This window comes from Lathyrus oleraceus, chromosome 3 (assembly GCF_024323335.1).
Source record: "Lathyrus oleraceus cultivar Zhongwan6 chromosome 3, CAAS_Psat_ZW6_1.0, whole genome shotgun sequence".
Classification (NCBI taxonomy): Eukaryota; Viridiplantae; Streptophyta; class Magnoliopsida; order Fabales; family Fabaceae; genus Lathyrus; species Lathyrus oleraceus.
This window is the reverse complement of record NC_066581.1, coordinates 147,693,909-147,709,872: the sequence shown is the minus strand read 5'-3', so window position 1 is coordinate 147,709,872 and position 15,964 is coordinate 147,693,909. Positions and strand designations below refer to the sequence as shown.

General features: G+C 35.2%; 1 protein-coding gene across 1 annotated transcript; it reads right to left on the bottom strand.

Annotated features, from left to right (window-relative positions):
- Nucleotides 1-10,713: 10,713 nt before the first annotated feature.
- LOC127130111 (eukaryotic translation initiation factor 4 gamma-like) lies at nt 10,714-11,202 on the bottom strand. The gene has a single exon (XM_051059179.1). The coding sequence runs from the start codon at nt 11,200-11,202 to the stop codon at nt 10,714-10,716; it is 489 nt and encodes a 162-aa protein (XP_050915136.1).
- Nucleotides 11,203-15,964: the final 4,762 nt, after the last annotated feature.

Sequence of the window (15,964 nt, the reverse complement as noted above, 5' to 3'; positions counted from 1 at the left end):
TATGATCTTCTCTTCCAAAGCCCTAGCTCTCTCTCCAAAAACTCTTGCTCTCCTCTTCTCTTTTCACGTATTGACAAATGCTCTAAAATCTTTTCTCTCTTCTATTTCTCTCAATATATAATATAACCTAATTAAATTTCTCTTAAGTCAATTAAAACATAAGCTCTCTCCACTAACCATCTAATGTCTATTAATTACACATTCAACCAAACTCTTAATATTCTACCAACTTCCTATTATTTAATTAATTAAATCCTACAAAAATTCAATTAATCACGCACAATTCACAACAAGTGTCATCATCGGTCAAACACGTCATAAATCACATAAACCAGTATTTAAATAAATTAATTATATGATTAAATAAATAATTAAATAAATGACTAATTAAATCGGAGTGTTACATGTGCATGTTACCCCTGCAATAGTAGATGCACTCAGAGGTCTTAGTAGGTGTATCACAAATAGTGGTGGTTAGGGATTGCCTACGACGGCGAGAACTCATATACGGTGTTGTTTTTGGTAGTTTAGAGGACCTGCTCACATGAGGTGAGACACTATGTATTTTTGTTTGATTGCTTGTGTATAAGCCTATGAGTTAAGATTTGTCATCTCTCCTCCGTGGAGGATGAGTATTTATAAAGACTTTGGGCGTAGGGTTTTCTTGGGAAAGATCACCACCCACCTAATCAATGATGAACCATTGATTCCCTATTTCCAAGGAAGCGTGGGTTGGTTATTGATCTGACTTCTCTGTGTCCAAGAAACATCTTATCTCACGTTTCCCATGACTGAGCGATAGAGAAATCATGGGGGCGAGACGGTACCTCCCTAAGGGCGATATGATTGTGGCCTCCTGGGGTGGCCTACATTCATCGTCATAGCCAGGTCCTTTACAAATATAACATTACACTATTGCTGGCCTAGCTTATCAACAGGAATAAGTAAAAGAAAATCTTAAGCATGTGTTGTTTGTAGACACCCAAAAATTACTTTCTATCTTTTGATCATGTCAAACTTTACATACGTGTCTTAAACACTTGCACTCACCAAAACATGTTACGCTCTAAGGGGGCAGTGCTCTTGCTAGTGAAAGTGTTAAAGGTCAAAAGCCTAAACTATACCACTAACCATCCAAAAGACATGTCAAAATTAGAGTTCATATGCCATACCTCAATGTCTCTCGATATATAAAGATCTTCGAAGAAAAGATCTCCACCTACCACAATTTCTTCAACGAACCATTATAACTCTTTATTAAATCAAATAATTGTCAATTCTATGTAAAATGATTGATACATCTTCATGTCAAAAAATAATTTGACGATACTCATAAAATCAAAATAAATTAAATCCACTTTGTGGAATCCATCATTACATAAGAAGATGGATTAACTAAAAAGAAAATGTTACATTAAATGTTATAAAAAATGTAATTATTATTTTATTTCCTTTTATTTTTACTATTTTAGTTTTTTTATTTAAAAACTTCCTACCCAGTAGTAGTAGTAGTAGAACCCCATTATAGCCCCATGTCAATTACTAATAACTTATGAGACCAGCACATCATACAATTCTTTAGATAAAGAGTAGACCTTTGTTCTGAACTTTGAACTAAGCCTTAATTTGTCAAATGGAACCCATTGCCACTCACAGTCACAGGGATCAAGTGATGACCACATTCATTGTAATTTTTCAAAACAATCCAAAATTGTACGAATTAGAAAAGCACATGAAATGAATAGATGTACCCCAAAGTTGAAAGCTTATATCCCCACTTCACATGCTTTTTTATATATATTATGATAAATGAAAGTATATACAACCAACAATTGAAAAGAACTTTACCCCTCAACTGCTATAGTGGGTCACATGGTTTTTATATTCTGTTCCTTCCTATTTGCATCCTAAGAAATCTACCCATAAATCAAACTCATATTCTTTGGTTGTGAATGAATGGTTGTTTGTGGACTTCATTTCCTAACAAATATGGATGTACAGTTTAAAGTTTTGTATCAATATTTAAATTTGAATGTGGGCCAGGATCTGTGTACTAGTATTTTTCTTCTTCAGGTAGGACTCACACTTTTGAGTATCCGTGGTAAAACGGACTCGTTTAATTGGATGTGTCTGTTTTTACTCGCACTTTAATGTGGGATAGGTTGAAAATTTAATTTCCCGTCTTCTAATGTGTTTGTCCGCTCTGTCCTGTTTTTTTCGGACTTTTGCGGGTATGAAATTAACATATACTTAATATGTACAATATTCATAGGCGCGTTCCGTCTATCCAAACCTTTAAGCGGGAAGCATTAAGATTTTAAATTCACTATGTTTATCCAGCTTCATCCTGTTTTTTTTTTGAATTTTTTTGGAACGAATCTAAATGGACATCCTTTATAATTTTACATATGTTTCTCATGTATTGTGTATTACTCAATTACATGCATGGTGTAAAAGTGAATATCTAATATTCATCCAAATTTATATGAAGAAGTGTAAAGACAAAAAATAGTTATTATAAATATTAAAATTAGATTTTGTTATTTTTTGTTTTACTGTAGAACTTTTAGTCTCTTTTCTTTTTGTGTGTTAAGAGTTTGAATAATTGTATGTTCTTAAAAATATTTATATATAATTTTTTTGTGTAAAAATTATGTAAGAGATTTTGAAACTTTCTTTTCTAAAAATTATTGTCACGTTGACACATAAATATCTTCGTCAAAATAGCGCCACTTTCAAAATTTAATTTACTTTTAATTAATAAAAACTCTAATTATTTAAAATTTGGTTGAGTATATAATTACTCTTTAATTACTCAATATCGTGTTTTTTATATATCAGTTCATTTTAAAATAAATTTAAATTTTAAATAAATATTGTATACAGAACACTGTTACCCAATCAAACTTTAATATACTAATTTTTTTTCCAAATATATTATCTATTTAGAATTTAATTGAAATATATTGACAGTGGAAAATGATTTTACACCATATCATAGACGTCGGAGATTAAAAAAAATTTGACTTTTATTTTAAAAATCTATAAAGTAATACAAACGGATGAAGGTGATGAATCAACGATGTAAAACTTTTTACATTGGCAATGTATAATAATTAATCTCATCTATTTAATATTATATACATCACTCTAAAACCTTATTAGTTTATATATAATATTTTTGTAATAATTAAAATAGACTAATAATTGATTAATATAATTAAATGAGATTGTTAGTGTTTGAGACAGAAGAGAAAGAGAGAATAAGAAAATAAAAATTATAATATTAAATTGAATGAATTATAAAACTGAATTATAGAGTGTCTATTTATATACACCTAAGTGATTTGACTACTAAGTAAAATAACAAACTAAGTAATAAATCCTAAATTCTAATTAGCTTTAAGTTTGAGTCATACAATACAACTTGAATTATATCTAATATCTCAAAAGACTACTTTTTCTTTATATATTAAATTATTTTTTATTCACTTAAATTTTTAAATACTACCGTTATTGTGTGACAACCAAAATTTTTTTGAATAAAAAGTTGAAGAAGAGGAAAATTTATATTAATTCCAATGATATTAATTATTATTTTACAACTATCTTTAAAAAAATAATTTAAAATAAGTATTTTTAGATTATAATTTAAAAATTAAACTTTTATTATTGAGTTAAAAGTATTTTATTGTGAAATAGATGTATAAATATAAAGTGTTGAATTGATCTTTTGCAAGTGGTGGAAGAGTTCTATTTTGTCTCTCGTGTGTCTAAAGTGATTATAGATTTTTTTTAAGTTTTGATCCCTAAAATGACTAATCTCATTGCTCTTGATGATTTTAAGCCTATTTGCTTAGTCGAAAGTGATTACAAGATTTTAGCTAAGCTTGTAGCATCAAGATTGACATTAGTTATCATAAGTTGTTTTTATTGCTACTAGACAATTGTTGGATGGTGTGCTTGTTTTGAATGAAGTGGTAGATTTTGCTAAGAGGACGAAAAGGAGGAGTATGTTGGTTAAAGTGAACTTTGAAAAAGCTTTAAGATTGTGTTTCTTGGGAGTACTTATGAGTATGTTGAGAAGGATGGGGTTCGGGGATAAGTGGTGTGGGTGGATGAAAGCATTGGTGTTTAACAGCTCTATGTCAGTTCTTGTTTATGGGAGTCTGACGATGGATTTCAAATTTTCTAGAGATTTAAGACAAGGATATTTACTCTCTCCTTTTCTTTTTCTCTTGGTGGTAGAAGGTTTTGCCAGTTTGTTGCATAAAGCAGACGCTTTAAGGGAATTTAAGGATTTATATCTCAATGACTCTTATAATTGTGAGTTTTTACAATTTGTGGATGATACTATTTTGATTAGAGAGGGATCGTGGAAGAATCTTTGAGCTATCAAAGCTTTACTTAGAGGCTTTGAGTTGGTGTCGGGTCTTCGTGTGAATTTTTCAAAAAGCAAACTTTTTGTTTAAACCCTGATTTCAATTTTTTTGCAGGGAGTCGCTTCTTTTTTGTGTGTGATTTTGGTTCGATTCCTTTTGTTTTTCTTGGCATCCCGATTGGTATTAATACTAGAAGAAAAGAACTTTGGGCTCCCATTGTTTCCAAAATTAGAAGAAGGTTGACAGTTTGGCATAATAGATTTTTGTCTATAGAAGGTAGGATGGTTCTTTTCAATTCCACTTTATCCAATATTCCTATCTTTTTATTCTCTTTCTACAAGGCGCCTAAGGCGGTTATAAAAGAGATTATTAAGATTCAAAGAGCCTTCTTATGGGGTGGTGGTGTGGAAGCAAATAAGGTATGTTGGATTAGTTGGGATATTATTTGTTTACCTAAGAAGGAAGGAGGTGTAGGAGTTAAACATTGTGGGTTGTTCAACATTGCTTTATTAAGTAAGTGGAAATGGTGGATCTTAAATGATAATTCTTCTTTGCGGGCCGAGTTAATCTCTTGTATGTATGGTAATGTCAAATGAGAGGTTTTGGGAGGCCATTGCTTGAGTAAGAAATCGTCTTTGTAGTGGAATGAATTATGTTCTATAGAGGAGTATGATGTTTCTTCTACGCACACAAATTGATTTTCCTCTTCTATTTCTTGTAAGCTTGGGAATGAGAGATTCTTAGATTTTTTGAGGCATCATTAGGTTGGGGATACATTTTTTAAAGTTATTTTTCCTTCTCCGTTTCGCTTATGTTAATCGGATTTTCTTAAAGTGGGTGATGCAGGGGTTTGGAGAAATGATTCTTTGGAGTGTGATATTGGCTTTAATGGTGTGATTTTGAATAATGTTGATGCTTTGTTGTTAGACGAAATAATGCAAATTTTGCAGGATGTAAAGCCTAACATCCATGAAGAGGATCGCTTTGTTAGGTGGAGGCATAAGCATGGGTTATCGATCAAAGATTGTTATAATAGGATTCTTGAGTTTAGCAATTTTGGGAATCTTGTGGATCTTTTTAAGACAAAAGCTTTTTTTTGTCTTTGGAAATATAAATTTCCTAGAAAAATCCTTATTTTTGGTTGGCGGCTTATTCTTAACAAGTTCCCCATACAAGGATTAAGTTGATAAAGCGCAAAATTATCAATGAAGCCCATAATATGGTTTTTCCTCTTTGTTTTTTTGGAAGAAGAGGATGTTGAACTTTTATTTTGTTCTTGCTACTTTTCTAATACTATTTGGATCAATTTTTGCTTGTGGATCAGATTGTATGATTCTTCTCTAGCGGGTTCTTTGGTGGATCAGCTCATAGCTTTAAATTCTCCATTTTATTTTTGGTTTTTTAGCGTTGCTTTTGTTGGTCCATTTGGTTTTATAGAAACCCAATCCTTTATAAGGGTAGCACTCTTATAAATTTGAATGTTTTGAGTTCGATTAAGATTTTTGCTTGGGATTGACTTGATGCTTTTAGTTGGAAATGAAGGAATGTATCTTGGCTGGATTGGTGTACCAATCCCGAAGATTGTTGGGGTTAGGTTTTGTGTGTTTTTATTTTTGGTTGGGTTTGTTTGTTTGTTTTTGGTTGGGTTGGTGATTTAATCTTTTTTGTTTGTTTTAATAGGGTGGGCATTCCTTGTGTTTCTTTTTAATTCCAAGTTCATTTTACTTATAAAAAAATATATTTATGAGATCTAATTTTCTTCTTGTGTGTGTATGGAGTCTCAAATAGCAGCTAGTTTCTTATCTTGTATAAAAGGAGTAGTTTATAAAGTATAGATTAAAACAAGTAGACTTTTATAAACTTTTACTAGAGATAAAAGGGTATGAAGAAGAGATTAAAGCAAATGGAATAAGAGAATGTCCAACCTCTCTCTAACTTTGTAAGTCTCTTTTGTTCTTTTTTTCCTTGGTAGAGAGCATTATTATGGAGTGGAAGATAGTCAACAGGAAAGGTTTTAGAAATTGTATGGTGCAAAAACGGGACTCGTATCCAACAGAAAGAAGAAATGTAGTTGGTGGTGAGGCCGGTTTCACGATGATTTACTTCTCGGAGTTTCCTGATCGTTTAAAGGCGGAGGAGATATTTGATCTTTTTGGTTCATACGGAAAATTGAAGGAAGTGGTTATTCCTCTAAAAGAAATAAATTTGAAAGAAGATTTAAATTTGCAAGATTTGAGGAAGTGGATGAAAACAGGATGCTTGCGGTTAAACTGGATAATATTCTTATTGACAACAAAAAGATTCATGCGAATTTTCCTAGGTTTAATATAAATAAGGTTATCAACAAGGGTGGGGCTTTAGAGGATAGACCAAGGGCAGGAAATCAGGACACAATTAGAACAACTTCAAGAAATTTTGGTAATTGTTATGCAAAAGTAGGAGAGAGGTTTTTTACCGAGGGGGTGAATAATGGTAGAATCATCTCTGAACCTTTTCCCAAGAAACCATCTGTCCATTTAAAGTTCCAAACTGAAGAAGCAGTGTTAACAAGGTTTAGGAAGGCCTATATGGGCGTTGTGATCAATCCTGATATGTCATACAACATCCAAACCAGTTTCAAGATTGAGGGTTATTTTTCCATTAAGGTTACTCCCCTTGGAGCTAACTTGTGCCTTCTTGAGGAAAGTGATCCTGGTGAGTTAAGAAATCTTATCAGGGATGCTAAGAGTTGGTGGAATTAATGGTTTCAGAGATTAGGGAATGGAAGGAAGAGGACTTCGATAAGCAAATGGTCACGTGGTTAAGGTGTTACAGTATACCTTATCACACTTGGAATTATTCTTTCTCTGAATTATTGGCTAATTCGGTTGGAAAAATACATTTGTGCTGACGGTAACACCTTGAAGGGGGATTGTATGGATATAGCCAAATTCCTGGTTCGTACTAATTTTGTGGTGGTTCTCAACGAATCATTCAATGTACTAATCAATGGAGAATCCTTTAGAATAAAGATGACAAAAGATTCACACGCCCCACTTTGTATTTTAGCAAAAGAACTTGTTAGGGAGGATGACAATCTGAATTCAACTTCGGAGTCTAAAAATGTATGGAGTAAGTACAACAGATAGGAGGAAGAAGCCTGACAGCAGGAGCCAAATCATGTGTTATTCGCGAAAGGAGTTGATACTAGTCAATCCTATGTTAGAGAATACTTAATTGACATGATTGCATTGGAAAATAAAAGCTCTGGAAGATTTTTGCAGGTTCCTCTGCTCAAGGAGAAGGACAAGGTGGATATATCTTATAGGATATATGACTTTGATGTAACTATTGTAGCGGCTAAAGCGACCACTATAGAGAAAATGTCTACTCAAGGGACCCAAGATCTTAATTCTAGTGGTTCATTGAGTAAAGAGAAATCTCTCTCTCTCTCTGGAGACTATTTTCAAGGTAGATACAAACATATCTAAAGTGAGTGGGGAAAAGGATGTTAAAAATAAGGATAATTTGAGGAGTGTGAAATATGTTACTGGGCCTTTGGGCAAGAAACTTTCTAAGCCCAAGAAAATAAACTTGGTCCTTGTGACTCATGTGGTGTCAATTTTGTCCATGGATCCGATTGAGTCTTTTTCTTAACCTTCTTACTTCGATATCCTAAAGAACCAAAAACCTAATTCCTTTCTTTCATCATCAATGAAATGAAAATTTTGAGTCATTGTTCAATGAGTGTTGATAGTTATTCAGCAAGTGCTATATTGTGATGTGATCCAGCCTCGGATTTTGATGCCCGTCATTGCAACATCATATTTTGGGACAACCTAGAATCAAACATTTGGGAGATGGTGTGGAAAGCAATTTCTAATCTCGGTGTGGTAACAAAAGACAAAAATAAGAATTATTTGAAGAAAATAGTGGAAATAGAGGCAAAGGATAAAGCTAGGTTCAACGGCAAGTCGGCGACCATCAATTGTGCATCATGATTATAGGATCCTTGAATATTCTAGGAGGAGGTAACGTCTCCTAGAGAAAGCGAATTAGCAATATTACTAACTCAGGTAAAGTAGAAATATTTTTTATTCAAGAATCTAAACTCAAGTCGGTGGAGTATTCTGTTATTAGTAGTTTCTGGAGAAGTCAGGAGGTGGAGTGGTCGTGCAGTAATGCAAACGGTCAATCTAGAGGTATTATAACTTTATGGAAAAAGGAGTCTATCATCCCTATCTTTTATTTCAAATGGGAAGGCTTCTTAGGGTTGAAGATGATTTGGAAGAACGATATCTACTATGTAATTAATGTTTATTCAGCATGTTGTCTTAAATTAAAGAGGGATATATGAAGTGAGTTATTGAAGATTAAGAAGCAGGTGAATGATGGATTATGGATCATGGGGGGAGATTTCAAGTTACTAAATATTTAGAAATAAAGGGGAGCCACCTTGTTAACAGAAAGTCAGAATAGAGGAACTTTGAAGCTTTCATCAACGAGATTAATTTGGTAGATCTTCCTTGCATTGGCAACCAACTTAGTTGGTATAGTGGGGATGGTAATTCCATGAGTAGGATTGACAAATTCTTGTTATCGGATTCTCTTATTTACATATAGGGTGTGTTAGGTCAATTAATAGGGAGGAGGGATATTTTCAATCACTATCCAATTTGGTTGAAGATTATCACTATCAATTAGGGCACAAAACAGTTCAAAACAAATGATAACTGGTTTGAGAATAAATATTTTATGAAGTTTATTGAGAAGGAGTGGAAAGAGATTAAGGTGGAAGGGAGGAGTGATTACATCATCAAAGAGAAATTCAAAATTGAGAAAAAGTGGAAAGAGATTAAGGTGGAAGGGATGGACTAAAGAGATCTTTGAAGGTAGAGAAAGACAAGAAATGGGGGTTTGAATTGTTTTAACGATAATAATTTTTTTTTGGAATTGAGACACACGCAGAAACAAATAATATCAACACTGAATTTTATACTGGTTCGCTTGAAATTCAAAGCTACTCCAGTCCACCTGGCCAAGGTGATTTCGCCTTCAAAAAGGACTTAATCCACTAATCTTGAAAGATTACACAAAATATAATCTAAGAGGATAAAGATATCTTAGCCCTCTCAGGTTTACAGGCTTCACAAGTCACTTGAGGAAGGTTTCAACAAATAGATAGAATTACAGTAATGTTTGGTGCTTCTAGGCAAGCAGAAATTACACAAAGTAAACGCAAAATAATTGTTCACACTTTAGAGCGGCAACTCGTGTGAGAAGGAGAATAAATAATGGATATGAAGGTAATGTCGCATTCTTGTGTGTTTTAGTTGTCTTCTTAGTGAGGCGTTCCATTCTTTATATAGGAGTGATGAGAAGACCGTTGAGTGTTTGAATGTCAGAATCTTTGGCAATGATGGATGATTAATGTCATTAATCTCTGTGTTATTTCCAAAGCAGTTTTCAGGGCACTATAAATTTCTTCCTGAAATAGATTCTTTCCATAAGTGAAATTCTTCATAGCTAAGTATCTGAATCAGAAGGTTCGAACATCAGAGTCTCTATTCAGCAAGTGTATCTTCAGATAGATGCTTGTCATTGACTGTCTTCAGAGTTTCTTCTGATTAATTTCATTAGAGCACAAGGCTTCAGATCCTAGAGTGCGTTCTTCCGCTTCAGAGTGTCTGATGTCTCTTATTTAGTTAACGTTTTCGTTAATCAGAGTCAGAGCTTCTGCTTGCGTATCTTCCAAGTGGTATTTCAGAGCTTGTATCTGTATCTGATGAATGTCTATCTGACTATTTTGATTAGAGTCCTGTACACTTAGATAAATTTTGTTAGGGTACCATTTTGATTTCATCCTTTGTTATCATCAAAATCTTAGAGATATATTGTAGATACTAGATTTATTCTTACAATCTCCCCTTTTTGATGATGACAAAAAAAGAATTCAGAGTTATGATGAAATAGTGGTATAATCAAAATACTATCTCAGAGTCAAATGAGAAATGACTCCCCCTGAGATGGATCATCAGATTTCTTAGAAGTTCTTATTAGACTTTCCTTGTGAGACGGCTAGTTTGTACCTTAGTTGTTATCCTGCATAAACTTTTGGTTCTCATAAGTCATTAAGATATTAATGTGCACAGTGTAGCAAGAGGCTTAGATGTATTTTCATCAGAGCTATATTAGTTCTCCCCATTTTTGTCAGACTCAAAAAGACATAACAAAATGCAAGAAATCATATATATGAGAAAAACAGGTACATGTAAGTAGCAATTCAGAAAGAGAGCACAAAATGCAACAGAAAACATAAGGAAACAAAAAACAACTAAAGAAGCCTAAGTGCCTAAGGGTTTGGAGGATGAGGCATCCTTGGGATCAGTTGAGTCAGCAGGTTCTGAATATTGTTGTTGATGGAGTCCTTGTGATCCAATCTTACTCGCACAATCTGTTGCTCCTTCTGTAGTTCTTCTAGAGTTTTCAAGAACAGAGGGGTGAAGCCAAAGTTAGATTGCTCCCCCTGAGTTAGAGTATCAGTGTTATCCTTTGCAGCTTCTTCCACGGCTATATGTGCTGCTTCTTCAGATTCGGCTTTTGCTTTTGCCTTAGCTTCAGCAGCAGTCGCAGCAGCAGCAGCAGCTTCAGCAACAACCTTTTCTACAACTTCTCTAATCCATTGCTCTTCCTCCAAGCGAGCTTTCTCTTCTACTTCTCTTATGGCCTTTTCCTCAGCCTCTCTGACCAAATGAGCCTGTAGCCTTACTGCAACGTCTCTGACGAAGTCATTGCGGACTTGTTCAGAGAGGCCTTTCAGTTTGAAGGCTTCATAGGTCATCCATCTGATCACTTTGTTCCAGTGAATCCTCACTGCATAGGGATCATAACTGATACTGGAGTTTACAGATAGAGACTTGATCTTCTCCACTGAAGACTTAGCAAATAAAGTGATTGCTTCTTCTAAGGTGGGGAAGGTATGTTCTGGTTCAGGGTTGGGGGATGGGGATGATGGTGGTGTTTGGGTGGTGCCAACGGGAGTCTGAGGGGTAGGGATAATGATGTCTTCAGAGGGTGGTATAGTGGGAGTATCAGAGGGTGGTGGTGTGGATTGTTCAGGTGGTGGATTTGGTGGTTGTTCAGATGGTGGTGTTTGTGGTTATTCAGAAGTTTATGTTTGTGGTTGTTCAGATGGTGGTGAAATTAGTTGTGCAGGTGGTAGAGTGGTAGCTTATGGTTCAGGTTGTTGTTGAGAGGCAAGAGCATGTGCCTGAAGCTGAGCTAGTGTGGGGGATTGAGGGTCAGAAGGTTCTGAGTCATATGATAAGATGTGGTAGGGTGGAGATGAAGGTGTGGAGGAGATTGGCCAGATAGGTTTGTTAAGCATTTCAACTATGGAAACTGGTAGGGTGGTAGTGGAGAGGTTAAATTTTTGGAACGGAGGTGATGGTGGGTTGGAGGTTGGAGTATCAGAGGGTTTAGTGGTAGAGGGTGGGGTTTCATAGTTGTAGCGGTGTATTCGTTACCTTTAGATTTATTGACTAAATCAAAAGCAAAGCATACAAAGATAGAGTCGCCACCGCACTTCTATTTATCCAAAGGAATGGCTAGAAAGCGAACAAAAGCCTAAGAAGTTTTGCAAAGAAAACTAATAAAAGGTCAGAGATCTGGGTAAGGGGGTAATTATGTTGTGGGAAGGTATTAGGCACCCACAACATCCTAGGTACTCCTAGGGAACCTCTTTTCACAACCGTTGTATTATTGTTATTTGTTTATGAAATTATTTTGTGCAAACATGATTGAAGGGATGAGAGAAGAATGTACAAATTAGTTATTTTTGTGTTTGAATGGATGAACCCATTGCCTACGTACCTTTTCATGAAAGATAAGGATCAAAACGCCGTAGTTCGGCTAAAAGATTTCCAAAAAGTGAGTGGGTTGATTTTAAACAAAAGCCTTAAGGTCTTTCATTATCAAAGGGAGAACACTCGACCTGAGTCAACAATCCACCATGTGAGAATAGCTTCGACATACTAGAGGGGTTAACCCTGTTATCAGTATGGAAGACTTACGATTCGATCACTAAGGATGAGGTGAGATTTACATCAACCGCTAAGATAATTCAGATCTATGGCTAATGCATGAAAACTTGATTAAGAAGTGGACAAGGGCCACAAAAGCAATTGAATGAGTTGAATTAACCAGTTAGAATTATTCACAAAACACAATCAAAGTATGAGTTAAAGTTCAATTACAATGAGTATTTATGAAAGTGAAGTTTGAAAATCAAAGGCTTAAGGCCTAGGTTTCTAATTTGAAAAGAGAATCTGATGTTTGCACAATTTTTGGTTTTTTTTGGTTTAATGATGAAAAAAGGATAAGGTTTAGCACAAAAGAGTTGAGGATAAGGGACAAGGCCACACATAGGAGTTGCTTTCTCAAGATCATAGAAATGATCCAAGGAAGTTCCTTTGGAATTAGGCAACAAGCATGAACAAGTAAGCGAGCTCAAGGAGCAACAAAGCTGGAAACGGATTGCCAATAAATGGTCTTACATCCAACTCCGAAACGAGATGGGAAACGGAGTGCCAATAAATGGTCTTATGTCCAACTCCACAAAGCAACATGGGAAACAGATGGCCAATCAATGGTCTTACGCCTGACTCCACAAAAGAAAACAAGATAGGAAACAGATAGCCAATCACTGGTCTTACACCTGACTCCATAAAAGAAATAAAACAGGAAATGGAGTGCCAATAAATGGTCTTATATCCAGCTCCCCAAAAGGAACAGGAAACAGATAGCCAATCATTGGTCTTACATCTGACTCCTCAAACTAAGAAAGTAACAAATGCAAAAACGATATGCAAAACAATATGCAAAAGCAAACACAATCAATCACAACAATCAACTAGCACACTCTATACACAAGCAAGAGGCTCAATCAAAGTTGGGCTTTAGTCAAGGGGTCATATCAACCTTGACAAACAAGCCAATACTGTTTATGGGTGTTCAGACTCTTAACCATTGACATTGACCGTCAGGGTGAGCAGATGAAATGGGAGATGAGGGTTAGAACTCATAGCTCTTAACCCTGGCCTGGGTGAGCTTGAATCAAAGAAGGTGTGGGAGTCCAGAATGAGGAACTCTTCTCCACATGACTAACTCGATATACAATGATCTTGGGTGTTTATTCAAATGCATCAGCACGTAGTGCGAGCATAATGAAAGACTCAACTGAATAGCAGGGGATTGATTGCAAATCCCTTCTATCTGCCAATTGCCTCTTCACTTAGGAGGACTTAAGTCACATGCCTCGACAATGAGGTCTTTATCACAAAAGTAAACAAACACAGACATTGCCTCTTAAGGAGGACTTCAGCCAAATGCCTGCCAAAAGAAAACGACAGGGCTTCCAGACTACATGGAGTTAGAGAGATTACCTAAGTGGTATACCAACCACAAGCAAAGCAAAGCTCATATAATGAGCAAAAAGCTACTAAGGTACCTGTATGAAAAGCCAAACAATCAGTATTCACATTCAGACAACCAAACAATTAACAACAGTCAGACATTCCCAATATGTACAAAATGTAAGCCATAAGAGGCAAACACTCAAGTGAGTTAGCCACCAAAGGACCTACAACACAATCAAAATTAGTTAAACAAAGTAAATTGCATCTCAAGCAAGGAGATCGCATCATCCATTAGAACTAATTGCTTGAACCTGAAAGGCAAAGCTCAAATTGTGAGTACAAACCCCTAGGGTAAAGCCTAGGGTCAAAGGCAAAGGAAAAAGTCAAAACAGCAACCAATATTCAACATGAAGCTCATTTAAACAAGTAAGAACATGTCCTAAAAAGGACCAAGTCTAAAGCATTAAGCAAAGTCATCACATGAGCAAGGTATGGCAAAGGCAATTACAAAGCACACAATTGGTCATCAAGAATGAAAATTCCATATTAAAACAGAAATGAATCAAACAATCATGAAAATTTTTATGTGCATACAACATGTTAAACATAATCATCATGCCAAAAATTGTAAATAGAAGAGTTCAATTGACATGTACAAGAAAATGAACAAGATCAACATCAAATTGTGTGACACACATTGTCACACCATACATTCATGTACCTAAAACAGAGATGAAAAATGCTAAAAATGCACAACCAAGCCTCAAAAATCATGCAACATGTTGGGAATCAGCATACCAAATTTCAAATCAATTGGCCAATGTATGAGCATTTCACAATAGAATGAATGAAGCATGTCACATTTGCATACATGTTCAAATAATAGTCCACAAATAAAAATCCAGAAATGATAAAATCATGAAATCACAACCACAAAATAATAGACATCCATATGAACATGTAGCAAAAAATTGGAAGTGATTTGGATTATTTTTCAATTTATTATGATTTTTCAAAGTTGGATGAAAATATTTGAAATAATGTGAATCATGCACATGATAATTGGAGGGAAATGATAAATGGTTTGAGTAATTTGAAAATATGCAGCCAGACAGAATCGAACCATGTACATGTGAAAATGCGCTGGAAAAGAAATAAAATCACAAAAGGCTGGAGCCAGGGATGGAAGGAGGTACAAGCGCGCTAGCAAGCAAAACGCGGTCGTTTAAATAATTGAGTTGGCATCCCAGTCAACAAGTCAATGCACACAAGGCTCGGTCAATGAAATGAGAGCCAATGGATTTGCCACGAAGGAGCCATGCAAGCAGATGACAAGGCAAACCCTAGCGCCAACGCAGCAAGTTACAGACGGTGGCTCTAGCGGTGGTTTCCACCGTCTTCTTCGTGAAGACGGCGGAGCTACAGTAGCACGCAACAATTTTTTTCCAGAAACGCAAAAAAATTATACCAAACGAAAGCTTATTCCAAGCACAATCCAAATCCAGGCTCAATTCATCATAATTCTTCCTAATCAATGCAAATCGAAGAAAAATATTTTGATCTACAAAACTTCTACCAAGCATAACTCATGCAAATCTCAACCAAATTCAATTCTATAACCATCAGAATTCTCAGCATGAGGAGATCTACCTAAACATGTGCATAAAATGGAGAATTAAGAGATTCGAATTTTTACCTCTTGAAGAGCAGAATGATGAAACCAGCGATTCAAGGCCTTGCAAGTGTCCAAATCCAATCCTAAGATGATGACTTGAAGTTTGATGTATGAATTGAAGCTTGGAAATGCTTGGATCTAGCTCAAATGGCAATTTCCATCTTCATGTTCTTGAGCTTGCACAGCTTGATTTCTGCTCGAATTCTTCAAATCAAAGCTTAATCCATACTCAATGAAGCTCACTGATCATGATTCTCCAATAAAATCAAGGTGCTATGTGGAGAATTTTCAAGTTTGAGATGAGAGAAAATTTTGGAGGGAACTTGAATCTAGATCTAGAATGAGCAAAAACTCCAGAATTCTGTTATGATTAAGGCTTTATATGACATGTTAATCACCCTGAAAAATTAATTAGGCAATGGCTAATTGTAATTAGTGAACATAATGTGCATGACCAAAAATGGAAGATGTGAGGTGCATGGCTAATTTTGGACGTGAACAGTAGCATGTGC

Coding starts and splice junctions, on each gene's coding strand:
- LOC127130111 (XM_051059179.1), bottom strand. CDS start 11,202: ATGACCTATGAAGCCTTCAAACTGAAAGGCCTCTCTGAACAAGTCCGC.